The sequence below is a fragment of the Colletotrichum scovillei genome (genome assembly GCF_011075155.1).
Source record: "Colletotrichum scovillei strain TJNH1 chromosome Unknown Contig00009, whole genome shotgun sequence".
NCBI lineage: Eukaryota > Fungi > Ascomycota > Sordariomycetes > Glomerellales > Glomerellaceae > Colletotrichum > Colletotrichum scovillei.
In genome coordinates, this window is record NW_023336267.1 from 4,178,782 (window position 1) to 4,195,536 (window position 16,755).

Sequence of the window (16,755 nt, forward strand, 5' to 3'; positions counted from 1 at the left end):
GACTTTAAATGAACGCGGTCCTCAATTCTTTCTGGCGACAGCTCCTGCTTCCATCTACTCAGTAACCCGTCGCTCCGATCATCACCAGACAACCAACACGACAGAGCAACACGCACGCGCGAACGTCACGCTGTCACCGAAACTACGTCCTGCGATTCCGACGCGATCTGGAAGTTTTGTCCCTTTGGCCGATTAGACCGGCACGTCAGATGGGCAGAGTCGCGTGAGGATTGCTCAGGCTGTCCAGCTTGCTGAGCTTCACCAGAGCGAGCGGCTTCTGACCAATCTCTCGGTTCGATCGCAAACTATCTCTACTACTTGTAATAACAGCTGTCAAGATGGCTCAACCCCAGCCTCAGCTGCCTCAGAGGGCATTCTCGCCTCCTCAACCTACATCATCTCCTGCTGCGACGCAAGCCGGCTTTGCGCCTCCGCCTAATAAAAGACCGCGACTTTCCCCTGGCGCAACTCCCCAACCCGAATCGCCGTATTCTACTTCACCCTACGCACCGAGCCCAGGCGCACCGGTCACTCCTTCCACCGCCGCAACCTCTGCTGCATCTCCCGTCTTTCCAAACGCTCAGCAGCAGCAAGCCGCGACGCCGACCTACACGGGACCATACCAACATACAAACGGCAATACCACCCCGGCTCTTGCCCTTCCATCAGCTCCGACTCCTCCACCGCAAGTGTCAACCCCGCAGCCACCGGCGCCGCCTACTCTGCCGCAATACACCTCGGCCACTCTGGCTCTCGGCAACAATAATTCACCTAGTACACCCATCATGCAGCAGCCTTCGACTCCCGGCGCGATGGGTCCGCCTTCGAGACCTCCTGATCGACCACAAAAAGAGTACGAATACGACGTCACGGATTCGCTGGCAGGCACGGGCATCGATCTACGAGCTGAAGAGCAGTTCCTGTCCGAGCTGTATGTCCCGGAATCAAGAACCGGCTTCGCTCCCTACCCCCAAGGCAACAAGGGAAGCTTCTACGGCGCGGGTCCTGCGAACCAGCCTGCTCAGCCAGCCGGCACCGATACCCAGAACCAGTTGGTAGCACAGGCAGCCGAGAAGGCATGGCAGGAATCCGCAAAGCGCCTGGCTCAGACCAGGACCATGGAGTTGAACAACGCTTTCTTGCAAGTCCCTGTTGTCTACCGAAAAGCGGAGAAGTTTGCCAGAGATCAAGGCCTGATACTCAACTTGGAGACCAAGAACAGCAACCAGCCTATGGGGCGGATGCGTCTTCCTGAAGAGTTTCCCGCGCCTACTGTAACGGTAACCACTAAGAAAGGACCGGACTCGACCATGGTGACAACAACAGGAACCTGGATACCTCAGGAGGCTTTCTTGGTCGATCAGCTAGCACTGCTGTCGCTGGCTACGAAGCAGCGGCTCAGAACGCTCATGGAAGATTCCAACCGAATTGCGAAAAACCGGCAGACTTCATCGCATGGTGAAGTCCCGGAGGAATGGCAAGTGGCCGCGGCACCACTGAAAAGCGCGCCGGAGACGCAAACAGAGGATGGAACTCAGCAGAGTGCGACTGAGAATGGCGCCAGTCCTCGCCCGAGCGCTCAGAAACGTTCGTGTACACGTGTTCCGTGCCAATATGACATGCTGACTCTTATTCAGGCCCTCTTGAAGATGCTACTTCCAGCCAGGCGAGCAAGGTGCAGAAGATCTCTGCTACAAATACCATGAGTCACACAGTCCGCGAAGTAGGCAAGGCTGAGAGAGACTGGGAGGAAAGACGACTACGGAAGCGCAACGCCCGAAAGGATGGAACCGCAGAGGTCGCATCGACGCCATCACGTGCCGGATCCGTTGCGCCTGGAACTCCTGGCGGTTCGGCACCTGACTCAGAGAAGGCCATCTCAAAGAAGGAACAGAAGAAACTTGATGCTGTGAAGAAGGCAGAGGCTAGCAGCCATGCAAATCAAAACATCACGAGTAGCATGTTCGTCGGCATGCCCAAGACAGGATCGCTTTTCGGAAAGAAGAAAGGCGGCAAGTCGTACTCTTGGATGACAGGCGGCAGTGGGGCCAGCACGCCGAGACTTGGCACGCCCGGAAAGGCGGGTGCTGCAGCCGCTTCGGGTCCTCCTGCTCCGGCGAACCACGCGCTTACCGTCGAGGGCCGAGCACGGCTTGGCAATTGGCGAGAGGATAAGGAAAAAGGCAAAGGCATCCAAGTACGAGACTGGGTGGCAGCCTTGGAGGGTGACGAAATCGAACTGAGAGCCATGCAGGCGGCGTATGATAAGCTGGATACGTCAGAGCCCAAATAGAGGAAGGGCGATGAAAAACCAATCGAAAAGTCGAAGTCGACATCAGTTTTGTACTTTTATGATTAGCATGGCGTTACGCAGACAGCATGGATATGGGATCGCGGTCGGTCTGCATAGTAGTATCTTTAAGGAGGGTTAAAAAAAATGGGCGGCCACACCAGTTGGGCCACGAAGATGCCAGACGACCGAGCCTACATATCCAAGAGAAAGGATCAAAGGACTCTTTTCCTCAGTCGCTTGGGAGACGGGCAGTAAGAAAGGTCCGCTCAGAGTCTAGTCCTCAAACAGGAGGATTTACTGAGAATCGTCAAATACAAATCGTTTGCCAGTATACATAAGGATTTTCACGGACCAGCCTTCCCCGAGAAATGGTTAGTGAGAGGACAATGTGAGTAAGCGACCGCCGGCAGCAAGCCCATCACGGTACGCGAACAATGCATGTCTCGGGGCTCTCTCGGATGGCACATGGGACTCTCATTCGTCAAGGTGTACGCAAGCGGCGACCTCACTCGTGAGATTGTAACCGAGCCGTCCGCTGAATCAGCCAGGTCCCAGCAATTCGTTTGGAATCAGTGGGAGGTGTGCAAAAGATTGTGATTGTGTGTGAGAGGCTGTGTATCTTGGACTCGTCACCTTCTTCGATGTCACGTCACGGTGATGGGCTATCACATCGTACCGAAGGTGAGATAGGTAAGTATTCCATTTCAATGGGATTCTGAATCTGCCTTGCTTGCTAACCCCGTATGTGCCATGCTTAGTAGCCGTTTCCGCTCCAAGAAGCTAAATCGACTCGGTGGTGGCGTCGTGGCGCAAAATTCGGCACCATGTGTTTTACAAATACCTACACTTACTTGCATAGCACCATCTACGGGCGCTTATCATCGTTTGCCTTTGACCGAAGATGGGTACCTATGGCGATGGGGAGGCTGGGAGGCGAAGGCGGTGGACCACCAACGTGGATGGTTGGCATCAGACATACATAACACTATTTGATTCCAACATGACTGACAAATACTCCAAGCTTGAGAGAGAGAAAAATGACCCCCGGTGAGGAGGGAAAAAACGGATGACTGAAGCTTCTGCATAAGCTTCTTCTCCTTGGACCTTCTCTCATCCACACCCTTGCCCATTGTTTGCATGGTTTGGACCTATCCGTAAGCTCATGTGGAGACAGGACCGGCAAACATGGGGCGGGGATCGCAATGTCTTGACATCGATGGCGTTCGGTTGGGGCTGCCGCTAAGACGAACGTAGAACGAGTTGGGACTGGGGGCTCTTTCTCTCTCTCTCTCTCCCACACACATCAAGTCTTCTCTGCCGTGTGTATCTGGATGTAACACCTAACTCCGCTCCAACAACTCAATTGAGATCGGCGGCAAACATGATTGGGGGACAATCAAAGACTTTTTTGAATGCAGGTCTCTTTTTGGACCTGGCTCTGATGCCTCTAACGCCCCTTTCGGAAACGGTGCATGGGGCCTAGCGGTGAGCCGGACTGGGCTCCGGCCCATGGGATGCATCAACTCCGTGACTCCGGTCGTGGATGAGCAAACGTTTTTGGTGGATCGAAAAGGAAGAAGCACCCCAAGAGGGTACGGTACCTTACACATCGCAACCACGCCACGCTATCTATTACTTTCTTGCCTTAGCTCGGCACATCGAGCTAACCCCCGGAAGCTCCAAAGAAGGACTGGAAAGATCGAGGGGATCTCGCGCGCGAACTCGCTTCGCTAGGTAGGCTTACGTAGCCAAAGTCGGCTTTTGCTTGGGCGGCTATGCGTGCTCTGAACGCCACCATATTTTCATGCGAGTTGCGGCTCGCTAGTGTAGTTCTAGAATTACAATTACTCTGCTGACATCATGGCTGCAGGTGCCAGGTGGATGGAAATGGTGCTGGTCATAATCGAAGCGACCTTGCTGGGTGGACGGGCATGCGGGCGAGAGCAAATGAGGATTTTCCACTCGTACAGTCGCAGCCTCCCGTTGCGGATGGAGTTATACCCGGAAAGATGTTGGCATTAGGACAATTCAGTTTGCCAGTGTATAAGTATAACAGTCTGGCTTGGTCCACATTCCCTTTGCTATTAGACATGATCCAAGACAACTCAATCTAAGACGCCCCCTTACACTCCGTCTATACAGTCTCACAACTTTCATCTTCAAACGTCGAAATGGTCAAGCTAGTTTCAGCAACCCTCCCGGTTGCTTTTGCGACCCTTGCCGCGGCCAAGTCGTGCCAGAATCTCACAGTCGAAGTTACAATCTCATCACGGAACGGCGTCTTCAATGTCTCAACACCAAAGACAAACATTGATGTCACAAATATTATGCTAGGCCTGGCACAGCAGGGCAACAACTTCTCCGCAACCCATCTCACAGATGTAAGGGCTCCCCCATCATCCATAGCTCACAGTACACACCAAAAGACATTACCCGATGCTAACATGATATGTCCATTGTCTAGTACGCAACGGTCGGAGGCACATACCACCTCGCCTCAACCTACTGCCAACCAGACTCCGGCCCGGGCTCCGTCCTCCAGATCCTCACCCACGGTATCGGCTTCGACAGGAGCTACTGGGACTTCCCCGCCAACAACTACAACTACAGCTACGTCGGCCCCGCCGTCGACGACTACGGCTACTCCACCTTCGCCTGGGACCGCCTCGGCATCGCCCAGTCCTCCCGTGGTGAACCCGTCAACGAGATCCAGGGCTTCCTCGAGCTCGCCGCCCTCAAAGCCTTGACGGACAAGCTCCGCGCGGGCGCCGTCCCGGGCGTCCCCTGCACGTTCGACAAGTACGTCCACGTCGGCCACTCCTTCGGCTCCGTCCACTCGTACGCGCTGTCCGCCATGTACCCGGACGCCTCGGACGGTCTGGTACTGACGGGGTTCTCCGCCAACGCCACCTTCCTCCCGGATTTCTTGCTGGGCGGCGCCTTCATCCAGGCGAACCAGATCCCCGCGCTGAGCGACTATGTTGATGGCTACTTTGCGCCTGCGTACGAGGGCGGCGCGCACATCAACTTTTTCGCGCCGGATAACTTTGACCCTGCCATTTTGACGGCGGCGTATAAGACGGGCAAGCCGGTGACTGTGGGTGAGCTGCTCACGATTGGCGGCGAGGCTGGCACGACGAGCGGGTTCACGAAGCCTGTTCTTGTTATTACGGGTGGTAAGTCTTGAGAGCACACGCGGAAGCGTGTTCCAGTTGATATAGGAAGGAGAGCCCATTGTAAGCTAACGATTTGGACCTTTAGAACGCGACGTTCCTTTCTGCGGTGGTGATTGTCTTGCAACAGGCAACCCTAAGCTACCCTCGATTCCGGCTGGGGTTGCGCCGCTGATCAAGAACGCGAGCGCTTTTGAGGCTTACGTTGTTCCCGACGCTGGCCATGGTCTGGCATTCGTAAGTCTTTATCTGTCAAGTTGAAATGATTTTGAGAAGATTTCTAACGCGAGTTATCACAGAGCTACTCTCACGTCGAGGTCACCAGCAAGATCCAGGACTTCCTTGCGCAGAACGGGCTTGCCAACTAAAGAGTGAGTTCGAAATCATGGGTAATGAATTGAGAATGGATTCGGCTTGCGTCAATTTTCATGTCGTGGATCTGGTCTTTCTTTTGCAGTAAAAGTCGTCCAGCGAGTTAGTGCACTCTCTTTTTCACGATATCAAGACACATAATGCACATATTTGACACACTTCATTCGTAGTCTGCATTCATCTCTGTTGAGTCACCACTAAATTGCAACGAAAGAGAGTATCCTGACAGATGAAAACTGCTGTAACCAAGTCATCTCATATGCTACACACTACCTGCAAAGTGACGGATTATAATCATACCCGAAAGAGCCCGCTTACCTTACCTTTTCCCCCGTCTATATATTCCGGCCGTCAAGGCACTACTCGTAAAATGACGTCGGCTTTCACTAGCCCCCGGATCCGGATCCGAACGGTACAACGCGGTAGGATCAAACTACCGAAGTACCTACCCCAAAGTCTGACGTGAGACAACAGAAACCACACCACCACGAGAAAGCAAAACCTCACATATTGAAGAAAGCTCCCCCCCCCCTCTCTTAAAAACCTGAGACCAAATCTCCAAGTCCCAGACACATCCGCACCCTTTGTTTTTCTGGCCCAATCGTATCAAGTGCACTTTGTTCTGTTCCCCCCCAACTATGCAACTCTGGTCTCACAAGGCGAAACAAGACGCCCTAAACCAATCAGACGAAGAGCGGCGTCAGCAGCCCTCGTTGCGCGAGATGCTCGACAACAAGAAGCCTAAAGCAACAGAAGGTGATCACAGGGGCTCATCCGGTCCGATACCGATCATTCTATGCGGTAAGACGGAGGCGATTGGTCGCGGCGTCATCGAGGGCCTGAAGCCGGAATATGAAGGTAAGCTCCCAAGACACCGCATTCCAACCCCCCGGAATTGGACAAAAAAAGAAGGGAAAAAAAAGGAGTGAGAGATCGAGTTATGAGACTGAATTGATGAGAGAGTCCTGAAGAAGTAAGCTCACAAACCCCAACGCAGTAATCCACTTCATCACCACCCCCGCCTCAGGAGCCCTCATCATCCCAGCCCTCCTGACGTCTTCTCCGCCGCCGCAGCACCCAGACACAAGCACAATCGGCAGCGGAAACTACGCCTCTTCCCCACGCGCCATCGTCCTGGGCGGCGCATTCGACGAGGAGGCCGTGAAGTCCCTTCAGAACGCCGTCGTCGAGCAAGGGGCTGCTGCTGCATCGAGAAAGGTTCCGTGGCTGAGGCACGACGGGAGTAAAGCTGCGCCGCCTCCCGGGCCAGAGTACGGAAAGGCCATGGTTGCGAGGGTGAGGGAGAAGTTGGGGTTGTTGGAGGAGGAGGGGAAGTTGGATGGTGGGTATGGGGGTGATGAGTGGTATTAAAGGGCCTGGTGTTGTTGATGCGGCAGTTTGGTAGCAGCATGAAGGGTAGTATATGGGCTTTGAATTGGGGGTTAGTAGTAGCATGGTGTTATCGAGGTGAGGCCTCGCTACAGCAACGGTTCATACATAAGACACAATCAACGGGTCGATCGGGTAGATTACGATAAAGTTCATTAATCCAGACGGATATTCCGCCATTCATGTTAAATCACCTCTTCATGGTATCATTAAATATGTGAAGGTGAATAGAATATCCTGCTTTGTTCACGCATCCCCCCCTCCCAGTATACTCTCCCAAAACATCACTCAATCGCAGTCCTCCTACGAACTGGAAGTGGAGTTGATGCTGAAGCGGTAGCTGGCCTGGAGGACGTACGGGTCACCGCCGGGCTCGTAGATCTGCTTCTTGGTGCGGCCCCAGGCGGGGTTGTTGATGCCGTCGATCCAGTCCTGGACCTCGAGCACGACGCAGCCGTACTTGGGGATGATGCGGGGGAACTTGGCGTCGTCAAAGAGACCCTGGCTCTTCTTGAGGGCCACGGAGCCGTTCTGCTGACTGCAGCTGTACATCTGGAAGGCGTCCTGGTCGGTGTAGACCTCGAGCTGGATACCGGACCACTCGGACTGCATGCGGGCGACGTAGCCCTCGGTGCGCCAGTTGTAGGGGCCCAGGTCGTTGCGGTTGACGATCCAGCAGTTGTCTATATTTGTGTGGTTAGCTTTCATGTGTGCAGTCTACGATGAATCGGTCAATGCTTACCATAGCCAGTGCAATTGAAACCGCAGTTGTTCTTGAGCTCGGGCTTGGAGAAGTCGGCACCAATCTGCTTGGGCGCGCTCCAGAAGTCGTTGACGGAGCCCTTCTCGTTGGCAAGGATCTCACCGGTGGGGATGAGAATGTTGTCAACGCCCACTCTCTGGCCATTGTAGGGCATGTGAAGGGTGTGGTTGAGAGCCAAGCTGGTCTCGTTGTTGGAGAAGCCGTCGAGGTTCCAGTAGGTGTGAGAGCTGAGCATGATGGGCGTCTTCTTGGTGGTGGGGACGGCGATCATCTTGAAATCCCAGTTCCAGCCGTTGAGGGTGTAGGTGATGAGCGACACGACTTCGCCGGGGAAACCCTCCTTTCCGTCGGGGTCGGTGAAGGAGAAGGTGATGCTGTTGTTGGTGTGGGAGACAATGGTGAAGTTGCGCCAGTCCCATCCATCAGAGCCTCCGTGGAGGGTGTCGAGGCCATTGTTGTCGTTGAGATCGATCTGGTATTTCTCACCATCAATCTCAAAGGTGCCGTTCTTGATACGGTTCGCGTAGCGACCAGGAACACCACCGAAATGGGGGTGCTGGCGATCCGTCTCGTAGTAGGTGGCGTTGTCCCAGCCAGCAACAATGTCGCGGGGGATGCCGTACTTGTCGTTGATGATGAAGTCGGAGACGGAGGCACCGTAGGGAATGAAGGCGGCCTTGATGTGTTCGCTGGAGATCCAGTACTTGCCGTCCTTGTCAGGACCCAGCGAGGAGGGAGCCGTGGTGTTACCACCGGATCCGCCAACGAACTGGGCGAGGGAGGTGGCCGGGGCGAGCAGAGCTCCGACGGCGACGGGGAGGAATGTTGAGCGCATCGTGTAGGTGTGCCAGGCAAGGTAACAGAGGATTGAAGCACAGAGGACGGCGGACCAGAGCAGAGGATGATGACGGGAGGACGGACAGCAGAGCCTGTGAGAGGGGAAGGTGGGATGAAGCGGGAGCTTATATCCCAATGGCAATGGTGCTCCTCCCCTCATGCGGGAGGAGCGGAGAGACTTGCACATGGCAGTACGAATGGGACGATTCTGATCATCGGACCAACGAAGCTACGTTATGCAGCTCGAGGATGGCAGAGCAGGGCCGCAGAGTGCAGAGAACCAGCTCCACTCTACTCTGGGGTGAGGGGGATGACGGGTCGGGGAGAGGTACACCGTATCCCGGACGCGTGGGAAGAAGAGAAGGACGAGACCAGAAAGAAGCAGTAGCAAGGGCCGATCAACGGATTGGATGCGACGGCATGATGTTACTGGAGCGTCTAGACGAACATGTGGTGGTGGAATCCTTTCGCTTGTCTGGTGCTTGGTGCTTGGTGGTTGGCCCCGGCAAGAAGAAGACAAACAAAACAAGCTGGGCCGAGCTAATGACTGACTAGTTAGCTAGTCGTAGCGTGAGAAAGCTTTTTCTTTCGCGGTCAATGGCAAGTAACGTTGGGCGAGCCGAGATGCAGGAAGCCGGGGTATGAGCGTGCGGAGCAAGTCCCAAGGTAGGCGTATCCGTGTAAGGTAGCTAGCTACTCCGTAGATGTGCTAGGTAATCCAATTGCTCATGAATTGAGGTGAGGTGCAGGGGAGCCAGCTCCGGACAAGCAGCAGGGCAGGGCGAGGCTGGGCCGATGGTGAGGTCGAGAATGGCGGCGATGATACCCTCTCCAATGGGACGAGCGGGGTACAATTGGCGCGTGGTTGGCTGCCTTTGATGCTTGGGTAGCTTTCAGGAACAGGGCCGGCTAGGACAATGGGCCAAAAGTTCCTTCTGGGATTGGTGGGTTGGATTGATGTTCCAACAGCAATGAGGAAGAGAAGACACACAAAGTCCGGGGTATGGCTGCCGGACCGGACGCGATGACGACGTTGGGAACTTGGGAAAAACTTGGGGGAAGAGGAGAGATTCCCCCCATGGTCGATGGATGCCGGGGGGTGGGGAGTTGGGGGAGAGAGAATGGAGAAACAGGGGACGGCTCGGTGTCGGGAAAGGCGTTTATGCGTGTTTCATTGGCGCGCGTGCGCATTATCCCGATGACCCGAGTACGGTCCAAGGTATTCTGCAGTTTCTACGGATGTGGATGGCTTCCTGGTCTTCATCACAGTGGGCTGCGAACGGTTCAAGTTTGCCGGGGAAATTGAGGTGCGGGGTTTTAGTGCCACTTCCCCAGATGTTTCTCCCTGCTTCCCCGCTCTGCGCCACTCGATATTCAACTTCTCCTCTCTGATCAAAGTCAAGCTTTTTCTGGCCGATGCTGCAGCTGCACCAACAATCCGTCACGAGTTGCCTGGCAAGGTCAGGGTATCCCGTAGTATCTTACTCCTAGACACGCAGGTCAAAGGATGCCTCCGTGACGGCATTTCCGAGGCACCTTCTCCCTTCCGTCACTTATGAACTATTCACAGATCCAAACCTATCCTCGCTGTTATTGTGATCAATCGTAGTTCCTCTTACTCCTAAGTTTGTGCTTAACTGCCTGTGATCTAAACATATGGCTACAATTCATTCTTCCCGTCCACATGTATCTTTCTTCCACGGACAATATAGAGACCCCATGGTTATATCAATATAAAAAGTCTAAACGAACAGTTCGCAATTTTGCCGTAAAAAAGACCAAATGAAACTAAACAATGCCATTTGCGCAACCGTCTCTGATTGGCACGCATCACCCACACCACCCCGGGAAGCAATCTTGGCCTAAAGCAAGCCACACACACACACACACACACACATACATCTGCCAACGTCCTGGGACACCCCGGATTGCAGAAGTAAAAGTCAGCTGTGTGGCACGTGGAGCTGTCACAACTACTGCTGATGCAATGTTCTATGCGGATATCTCAAAGAAAGATGCTTCGTACATCCAATCTTTGAAGACACGCAAGCCACAATCGACATCTTCAACACGCGACCTCACAGGAACTTGGCCAGACCCATCCATAAACTAGACTATGTGTTCTCCATGAACCTATTACTGCAGCTCGAGGCTAGTAACTTCTTGTGTCGCTTATACGGTCTACCTTGGCGTACTTAGTTCTCTGTTCTCTGTTCTATCCATGTCAGCCTGTAGCTCAAACTCCATCCCGTACACTCGTTCTCTGTTGTAATTTGAACGGATCGAGGTGTAGTCAAGCCATCTCAGCTCATAAGCTATGTACGTCTCATCGAAGGCTACCATGTGTCGGCGCCAAAACTGTCTGTCACATTCAAGTAGCCTCCCCCTCGGTACCACCATCCTCCGAACCAGAACTTCGGGTCGCTGAATCTCGAACACTCCAAGTGAGATGCAAGCAGGGTTTCATTCTAGCAGACTCCTCCCAGGCCACGTGGCGAGTGGTTCAGCGCGGCTCCAGTTTGTCTTTCACTCGCCCGAATGGGGTGACCACCTCTTGTGGTAACTATCAATGCTGGAATGTCACTTGCGAACCGTTCATTCGGTAACCCCATTCGACGACCGGATCACACGGTATCTCGAAAAGTCGGACCGCTATTGGAGCTCATGGCGAAGTAGGATCTGTCGGCCGTCTTTTTAGGACGTGGTCTCCACAAAATATGCGTAGGACATGAGCTCGATGCCGTTGTCTGCAACGAACTTGTGCGGTGCACCTGGTCAGCTGACCATGATTCGAGCAGTGTATGAAGTGAAAATGATCTGGCTTTCTGCGGCCAAACCAAGACTAGATGAATAAAGCAGTACTGCCGAGAATGACATTGATGCTCGCTGGACTTGCTGCTGGGTATAAGCGTCTTCTCATCCTAGATCTGTCATAGCATTCTTTTTAGTGTCTCTCTTCAGTGTCAACATTGGAGCGGCACAAGACGATGCTTTCACCACGTTGGTTGACTACCGATGAATTGGGTAGCACTTTCCCGAAAAGCTCACTCCCGCGTACATACTGCAGTAGCTTATGTTGACTTGGCGGTAAATACGTCTCTTCTTCCCATATCTTCTTGGCCCACCATGGTAGCAGAGTGGGTATGGTAGCAAAGTGGGCTTTTCAGGCTAGAATACGTCTTCTAGCAGAGACCGTCAGGAGGAGATGAAGTTCGACGTTAATTGCTCGGATGCAGGACGGGGAAGAAAGGGCCTATTACATTTATATTGACTGCTGGTATTCCACACTACAGATGTCTTGGGCCAGTAGCTGCTCCTTCCCTTAGAGCACAGCCCAAGTTGGCCTCTGTCGCACGCCAACGCTCCCCTCTTCCGAGTAAGCAGGTCAGCCGATCTTACTATCACCGAAGACGAGTCTGAAAGACACATTCGCATTGTAACGGTACTGTTCAATGGGCGATCCATGAGACCACCTCTGCTGTCATCCTCACAACTGGAGTGCGTACATACTTAGTACTCAGACTTTGGGGGCTATGCCCTTCAGAAAAGGGAGACCATCTCCGCGAGCAGTCTGATCTTTCCTAGTAAACATCCTTCATGTCTTTCTTGAGTCTCTAGATGTTGGTATACGCGTCGGCGTGGGAAGCCTTTCGGCTGATACGAAGCTCATTAATATGGTATTGGACTGTGCATTTTATGTATGTTGACGGGGGAAGTTGTGGGAATAGCCCGCCATTCCCTCGCAGGGTTTAAGACTCATATGTACGTGGAAGGTCCGTTGTCATGGCCCTTAATGCCTTCCAATGGCCTTTCAATGGTAGGTACTCTGTGACTCATCTGTTTACACTCCGCCAATGTACTCTTCGATTCTGGTTCTCTGCTCTCTTGATCATCCATGTCTCAACCTCAACGAAAGGCCATCCCCTAGTGTTGGAAAATGAGGGCAGAAAAGGGCTCGCAAATGAAATTACATGTCATTACGATGCGCATTCCAAGCTCATCATTGATAAGTAGATTGTAGAGTGAAGTTGCAGACGGACAAATGCAACAGATAGACACCATATCACGTCTTGGCTCCCTTAAGTGAGTATTTCCTCCACCGTCTCATGACCAGTGGAAGAGATACAACGGGGAACATACCCAACGCAGTATGAATGACGGGGTTAAGAGATGTAAAAACCTTGCTCGCTCTCAGCTATCTAGTAAATCAAACCTGCCCGAATCAGATTACGATCAAGGAGCCAGGCAAGGCACCATTCGACCATGTCGGTTGTCTCTGCAGAAAAGCGTCCACTGGTGCTCAGAATCGTCAATAGCTCTCTAAATAGAGGCTGGCCAGCTGTTAGCTGAATCCAGATACCATCACAGCAGGATACATCCTATTGCAATGATACGAAATGTTGATTTGAGATAAAAAAATTCATCATTGAAGGAATTTCTGCACATTTTTCTTGGTTATATGAATGACCCTTACATTGCAGAACAGGTCTAGAACCAACGACTCACTGACCAACACCAGTTTATCTCGAAGAGGGCTTCCTGTCCTGGTTCCTATATCACAGAACATGAGTTTGGCGTGCTTCTTCAGCTGACAGCAAGGCAAAATGTAAGCCCTTTTTACCAGGCTATGGACCAGAACCACGCCTCTTCCATAGAGTGAACTTCGTCATCGAGAAGCACCTGTGGAATAACCTTCGCGATGGTTTCCATGCAGGGCACTCGGTTTCAGACAGCCGGTGAACTAACGAGCTTTTGAGATTCCAGGCAGTCGATCGATCATTTTGGTGGCTCGATGCCTCATACCAACCAAGATCTTGTATGAGATATCTAAAAGATGGGTGATCACTCATTGGTCTCCTCAATTACAACTACGAGTGCTTGATTTGTATTCCACATGAACGCAGAAAGACGACTATCCCTTCCTTTGGTCTCGTTCGCTGGGATGCCTCTAAAGATTTCTCAACTCGACTCCATTTAAAAACATTCGTAGATGTATAGGTATTGAGACTACTGAAACCGGGTTCTTACATCTAGTGGCTTTCACCTTTCCGTAGCTTGCTCATTCTTCGATGGCGACAGCGGTCACATCAGAGCGGTCATTATATAATGACCCTTTAGACGAGCCGTGACAGCCTCCAACTTACCTCATGTTCGTCGAAGCACAGATTTCCCCTCAGTCCACCAGCTGCCCGTATCATTCTATACTTTTACAAGCTACGATTCGTATAGTAAGGTAACGGGTAGTTCAGGTATCCTTTCCCTATAAGGAGTGAAATCAGTGACAAACTCTCAATCATGACCATTAGTATCATTATCAGCGCAAGTATGTGGTCGTAGACGAGGCTACTTTAGCAGAGAATATGTCTCCAGGATGTGCCGGACTCCCTGTGACTACGCGCACATGACACACACACTCACGGTGGTCCTATTTCGCCGTATATATGCGCTCATATCAACTTAGGCCTGAAGGCTTTGACCGGCTTCTCAAGCACAGTGTAAAGGTGAGGATCTGTTTGACTACTTTGTTGGGCTAAACTACCTGGTAGATACAGGTTTTGGGGTATTGATTTGCGAAAGCTAGATACCATGTTTCGAGGATTCGGTATCCAAGGCACCAGAGAAACAAGATATTCAACCGGGCATCGTGTGAATCAACTCAAGGCTGACTTTTGTCCACATGAGGCAATTCAGAGATATATATTGTCTCACACATCAACGGTATCTTTCAATTGCTTTTTGATTTTTCTATTCTAGGCAGGAGACGTCGAAATACACAAGGAGTCACACCACCGTTTGTCTACTGGGTTGGCGGCTCTCACCGAGGTGGGTACGGTGGTCACCAGTAACGGGGGGGAAGGTCAGATTGAGCCGGCCGGCGACGAGCTCGTATGTGGACTCACAGCCGAGGGATATGACGACAAGCTCGGTTCTTTCTTTTCTCCATCCATCGAAGCGGGTGCTTGGGAATCGGGCATGCTCAGCGATGGAAGAAGAAAGCACCTGTCAGACTTGTTTTTGATCCTCGGCACACTCTCAGCAGATGTTGGTGGTGGAGAAGAGGATCGAATTCCCGTCCACCGATTTTACCTCGCGTGTGTGTGTTCAATACTTGGTACACGGTACTCCGTATACGGGCTCACCTCGGTGACGATGGGTTCACATATTGCAGGGAATGCCGAGCAATCTCTTCTTACCTTGCCTTGCCTTAATTCGGTGAGGTAACGAGAGCGAGGTGTTTGACCTTGGTCCCCAAAAGAAAGTGCGCAGTTCCAGCCTCCAAGCGTTTCGATTGTGGGTTCCTTCTGACGTCGAGCCGCGAGGTGTCCCTCCCGTCCTCTGTTGGGTAAATGGAAGTCAACAAAACCGGCAATGGCAGGCAACCTTGAGGTCAACAGCAACAGCAGGAACAGCAACAACAACAACCGGCTGCAGGTAGGCACGGCCCGGCAAAAGACGGTTACGTAGCACCTTCTTATTCGCTTCCGTAGAGGTGACGCAAGCCAAATGGAAGGTAGAGAAGTGGAAGGAACCTACCTTGGAGAGGTAGGTACCTTACCTTACCTTAGAGGTAGGTAAGTGTGCGGCTGTTGCCCTCGGTGAAGTGGTACCTTAGAGGAAGGTGTGGGCAGGCATCCGTCACACCTTCACACCTTTGCGCCTCTCTTTGATTGACAGAATATCCGTATCCGTAAGGTAGGTACGGTGTACTCCTTCCTTTCCATTCCTTATCCATCAGATACTCTAGCTAGTGCAATCTTCACATGCCGTTTGCTCACATTTGTTGCTCGCCGCTTGGCCCCCTTTTTTTCTCTCCTCCTGTCCTCACGTCCATTTGCATCCCCATGAGAGGGAAATCCGCAAAAATCCATCATTTCAAAACCCTCCCCCAGATGACGCCGACGCGACAATCTGTCCCAAACAGAAGACACATTTTCTCGGCCCCGCAAACATGATCCATATGCCTTCGGGCAGGGTGACACCGCAGATCCTATTTTCCAGAAGAACAAGCGAACAATTCTGGGACGGGGGGTGACGCAAACGAGAGCCGGTTACAGGGTTCCACCACACCTGTGACCCAGCTGCCAAAGTTCGGTCTGCCGTCTGAGCTTGAGGATCCCCGGGTTATTGTCATCAAAAAAGACGAGAAAATTTTTAAAATTGCATACGCTTCCGCCCAGGGTCCCAAAGGGCCAACACGACAATCACCATTGCAACGCTGTCACCACATGGTCATGGTCACAGCTTGCGCTGCTGCTTCTGGTTCCACCCTTTCCACACCAAACCGCATCGCAACGCACCGCTTCTCAGATGCATCATGGTCCATGGATCCCTCACCGGCAGACTCCCGCGCTCACCAGGCGGAACACCTTCCCCGGTGCCACGAGGTCAATCCCCATCCCTCCGTCCCATCTCATCCCCGACTAGGTTTTAACGGCACCTTTGTGACAGCCCACAGCCTGTACGAACACAGCTAACACCAACCACCCACTTGGCAATCAACTTCAGCAAACAAGTGGCTTGTTGTTGAACTTTGATTGCTGTGCCCTAAGCCCTTCACACCGTCTGGCTTTCGACGCTCACACACTCCAGACGAGCAAGCCCATCATGGATAATGGATGATGGATCTTTCCGAATCGTCAAGGATGCAAGCCTGTCACCGCATGTCTTTGAGGGTGCCACTACGGATACCTAACGTTGCCGATGCAGTCGACCGAACTGGCCACGCGAAGGTACGTTCACTCGCTTCTGGCCGCAGCATGTAGGTGCCCGCTCTGACTCGCCATAGAGTTCGTCTCCGAACATCCTCATCAACTTGGGCCAGTCGCAATCAGCCGGTTCGAGACTTCCAAAATGCCGTGTGGTCTGTGCAGCCAATGCTACTCAGCAACACTATCCCTATCGGTAGGCAGACACGGATAACCACCTTC

General features: G+C 52.6%; 4 protein-coding genes across 4 annotated transcripts; 3 read left to right on the forward strand and 1 right to left on the reverse strand.

The window, feature by feature from the left end:
- The first annotated feature begins 72 nt into the window (after positions 1-72).
- Positions 73-2,542, forward strand: HER10_EVM0011504 (uncharacterized protein). The gene is made up of 2 exons (XM_035480935.1): positions 73-1,587; positions 1,638-2,542. The coding sequence occupies exons 1-2, from the start codon at positions 339-341 to the stop codon at positions 2,291-2,293; spliced, it is 1,905 nt and encodes a 634-aa protein (XP_035330102.1). The 5' UTR covers positions 73-338; the 3' UTR covers positions 2,294-2,542.
- A 1,922-nt stretch (positions 2,543-4,464) lies between these two features.
- Positions 4,465-5,834, forward strand: HER10_EVM0003550 (uncharacterized protein; the record flags this gene model as incomplete). The annotated part of the gene is made up of 4 exons (XM_035473223.1): positions 4,465-4,674; positions 4,758-5,469; positions 5,555-5,703; positions 5,766-5,834. 4 exons carry the CDS (start codon positions 4,465-4,467, stop codon positions 5,832-5,834), a joined length of 1,140 nt encoding a protein of 379 aa, XP_035329100.1.
- A 642-nt stretch (positions 5,835-6,476) lies between these two features.
- On the forward strand, positions 6,477-7,209 carry HER10_EVM0004049 (uncharacterized protein; the record flags this gene model as incomplete). Its single annotated transcript, XM_035473707.1, has 2 exons — positions 6,477-6,696; positions 6,836-7,209. The coding sequence occupies 2 exons, from the start codon at positions 6,477-6,479 to the stop codon at positions 7,207-7,209; spliced, it is 594 nt and encodes a 197-aa protein (XP_035329171.1).
- A 321-nt stretch (positions 7,210-7,530) lies between these two features.
- On the reverse strand, positions 7,531-9,860 carry HER10_EVM0000193 (aldose 1-epimerase; the record flags this gene model as incomplete). The annotated part of the gene is made up of 2 exons (XM_035469987.1): positions 7,970-9,860; positions 7,531-7,910 (listed from the first exon to the last, which is right to left on the reverse strand). The coding sequence occupies exons 1-2, from the start codon at positions 9,012-9,014 to the stop codon at positions 7,531-7,533; spliced, it is 1,425 nt and encodes a 474-aa protein (XP_035328730.1). The 5' UTR covers positions 9,015-9,860.
- Positions 9,861-16,755: the final 6,895 nt, after the last annotated feature.

Excerpts from the sequence above, each read along its gene's own strand:
- HER10_EVM0011504 (XM_035480935.1), top strand. The coding sequence starts at position 339 with ATGGCTCAACCCCAGCCTCAGCTGCCTCAGAGGGCATTCTCGCCTCCT. Across the intron at positions 1,588-1,637 it reads TCGCCCGAGCGCTCAGAAAC|GCCCTCTTGAAGATGCTACT; the intron begins GTTCGTGTACAC and ends ACTCTTATTCAG.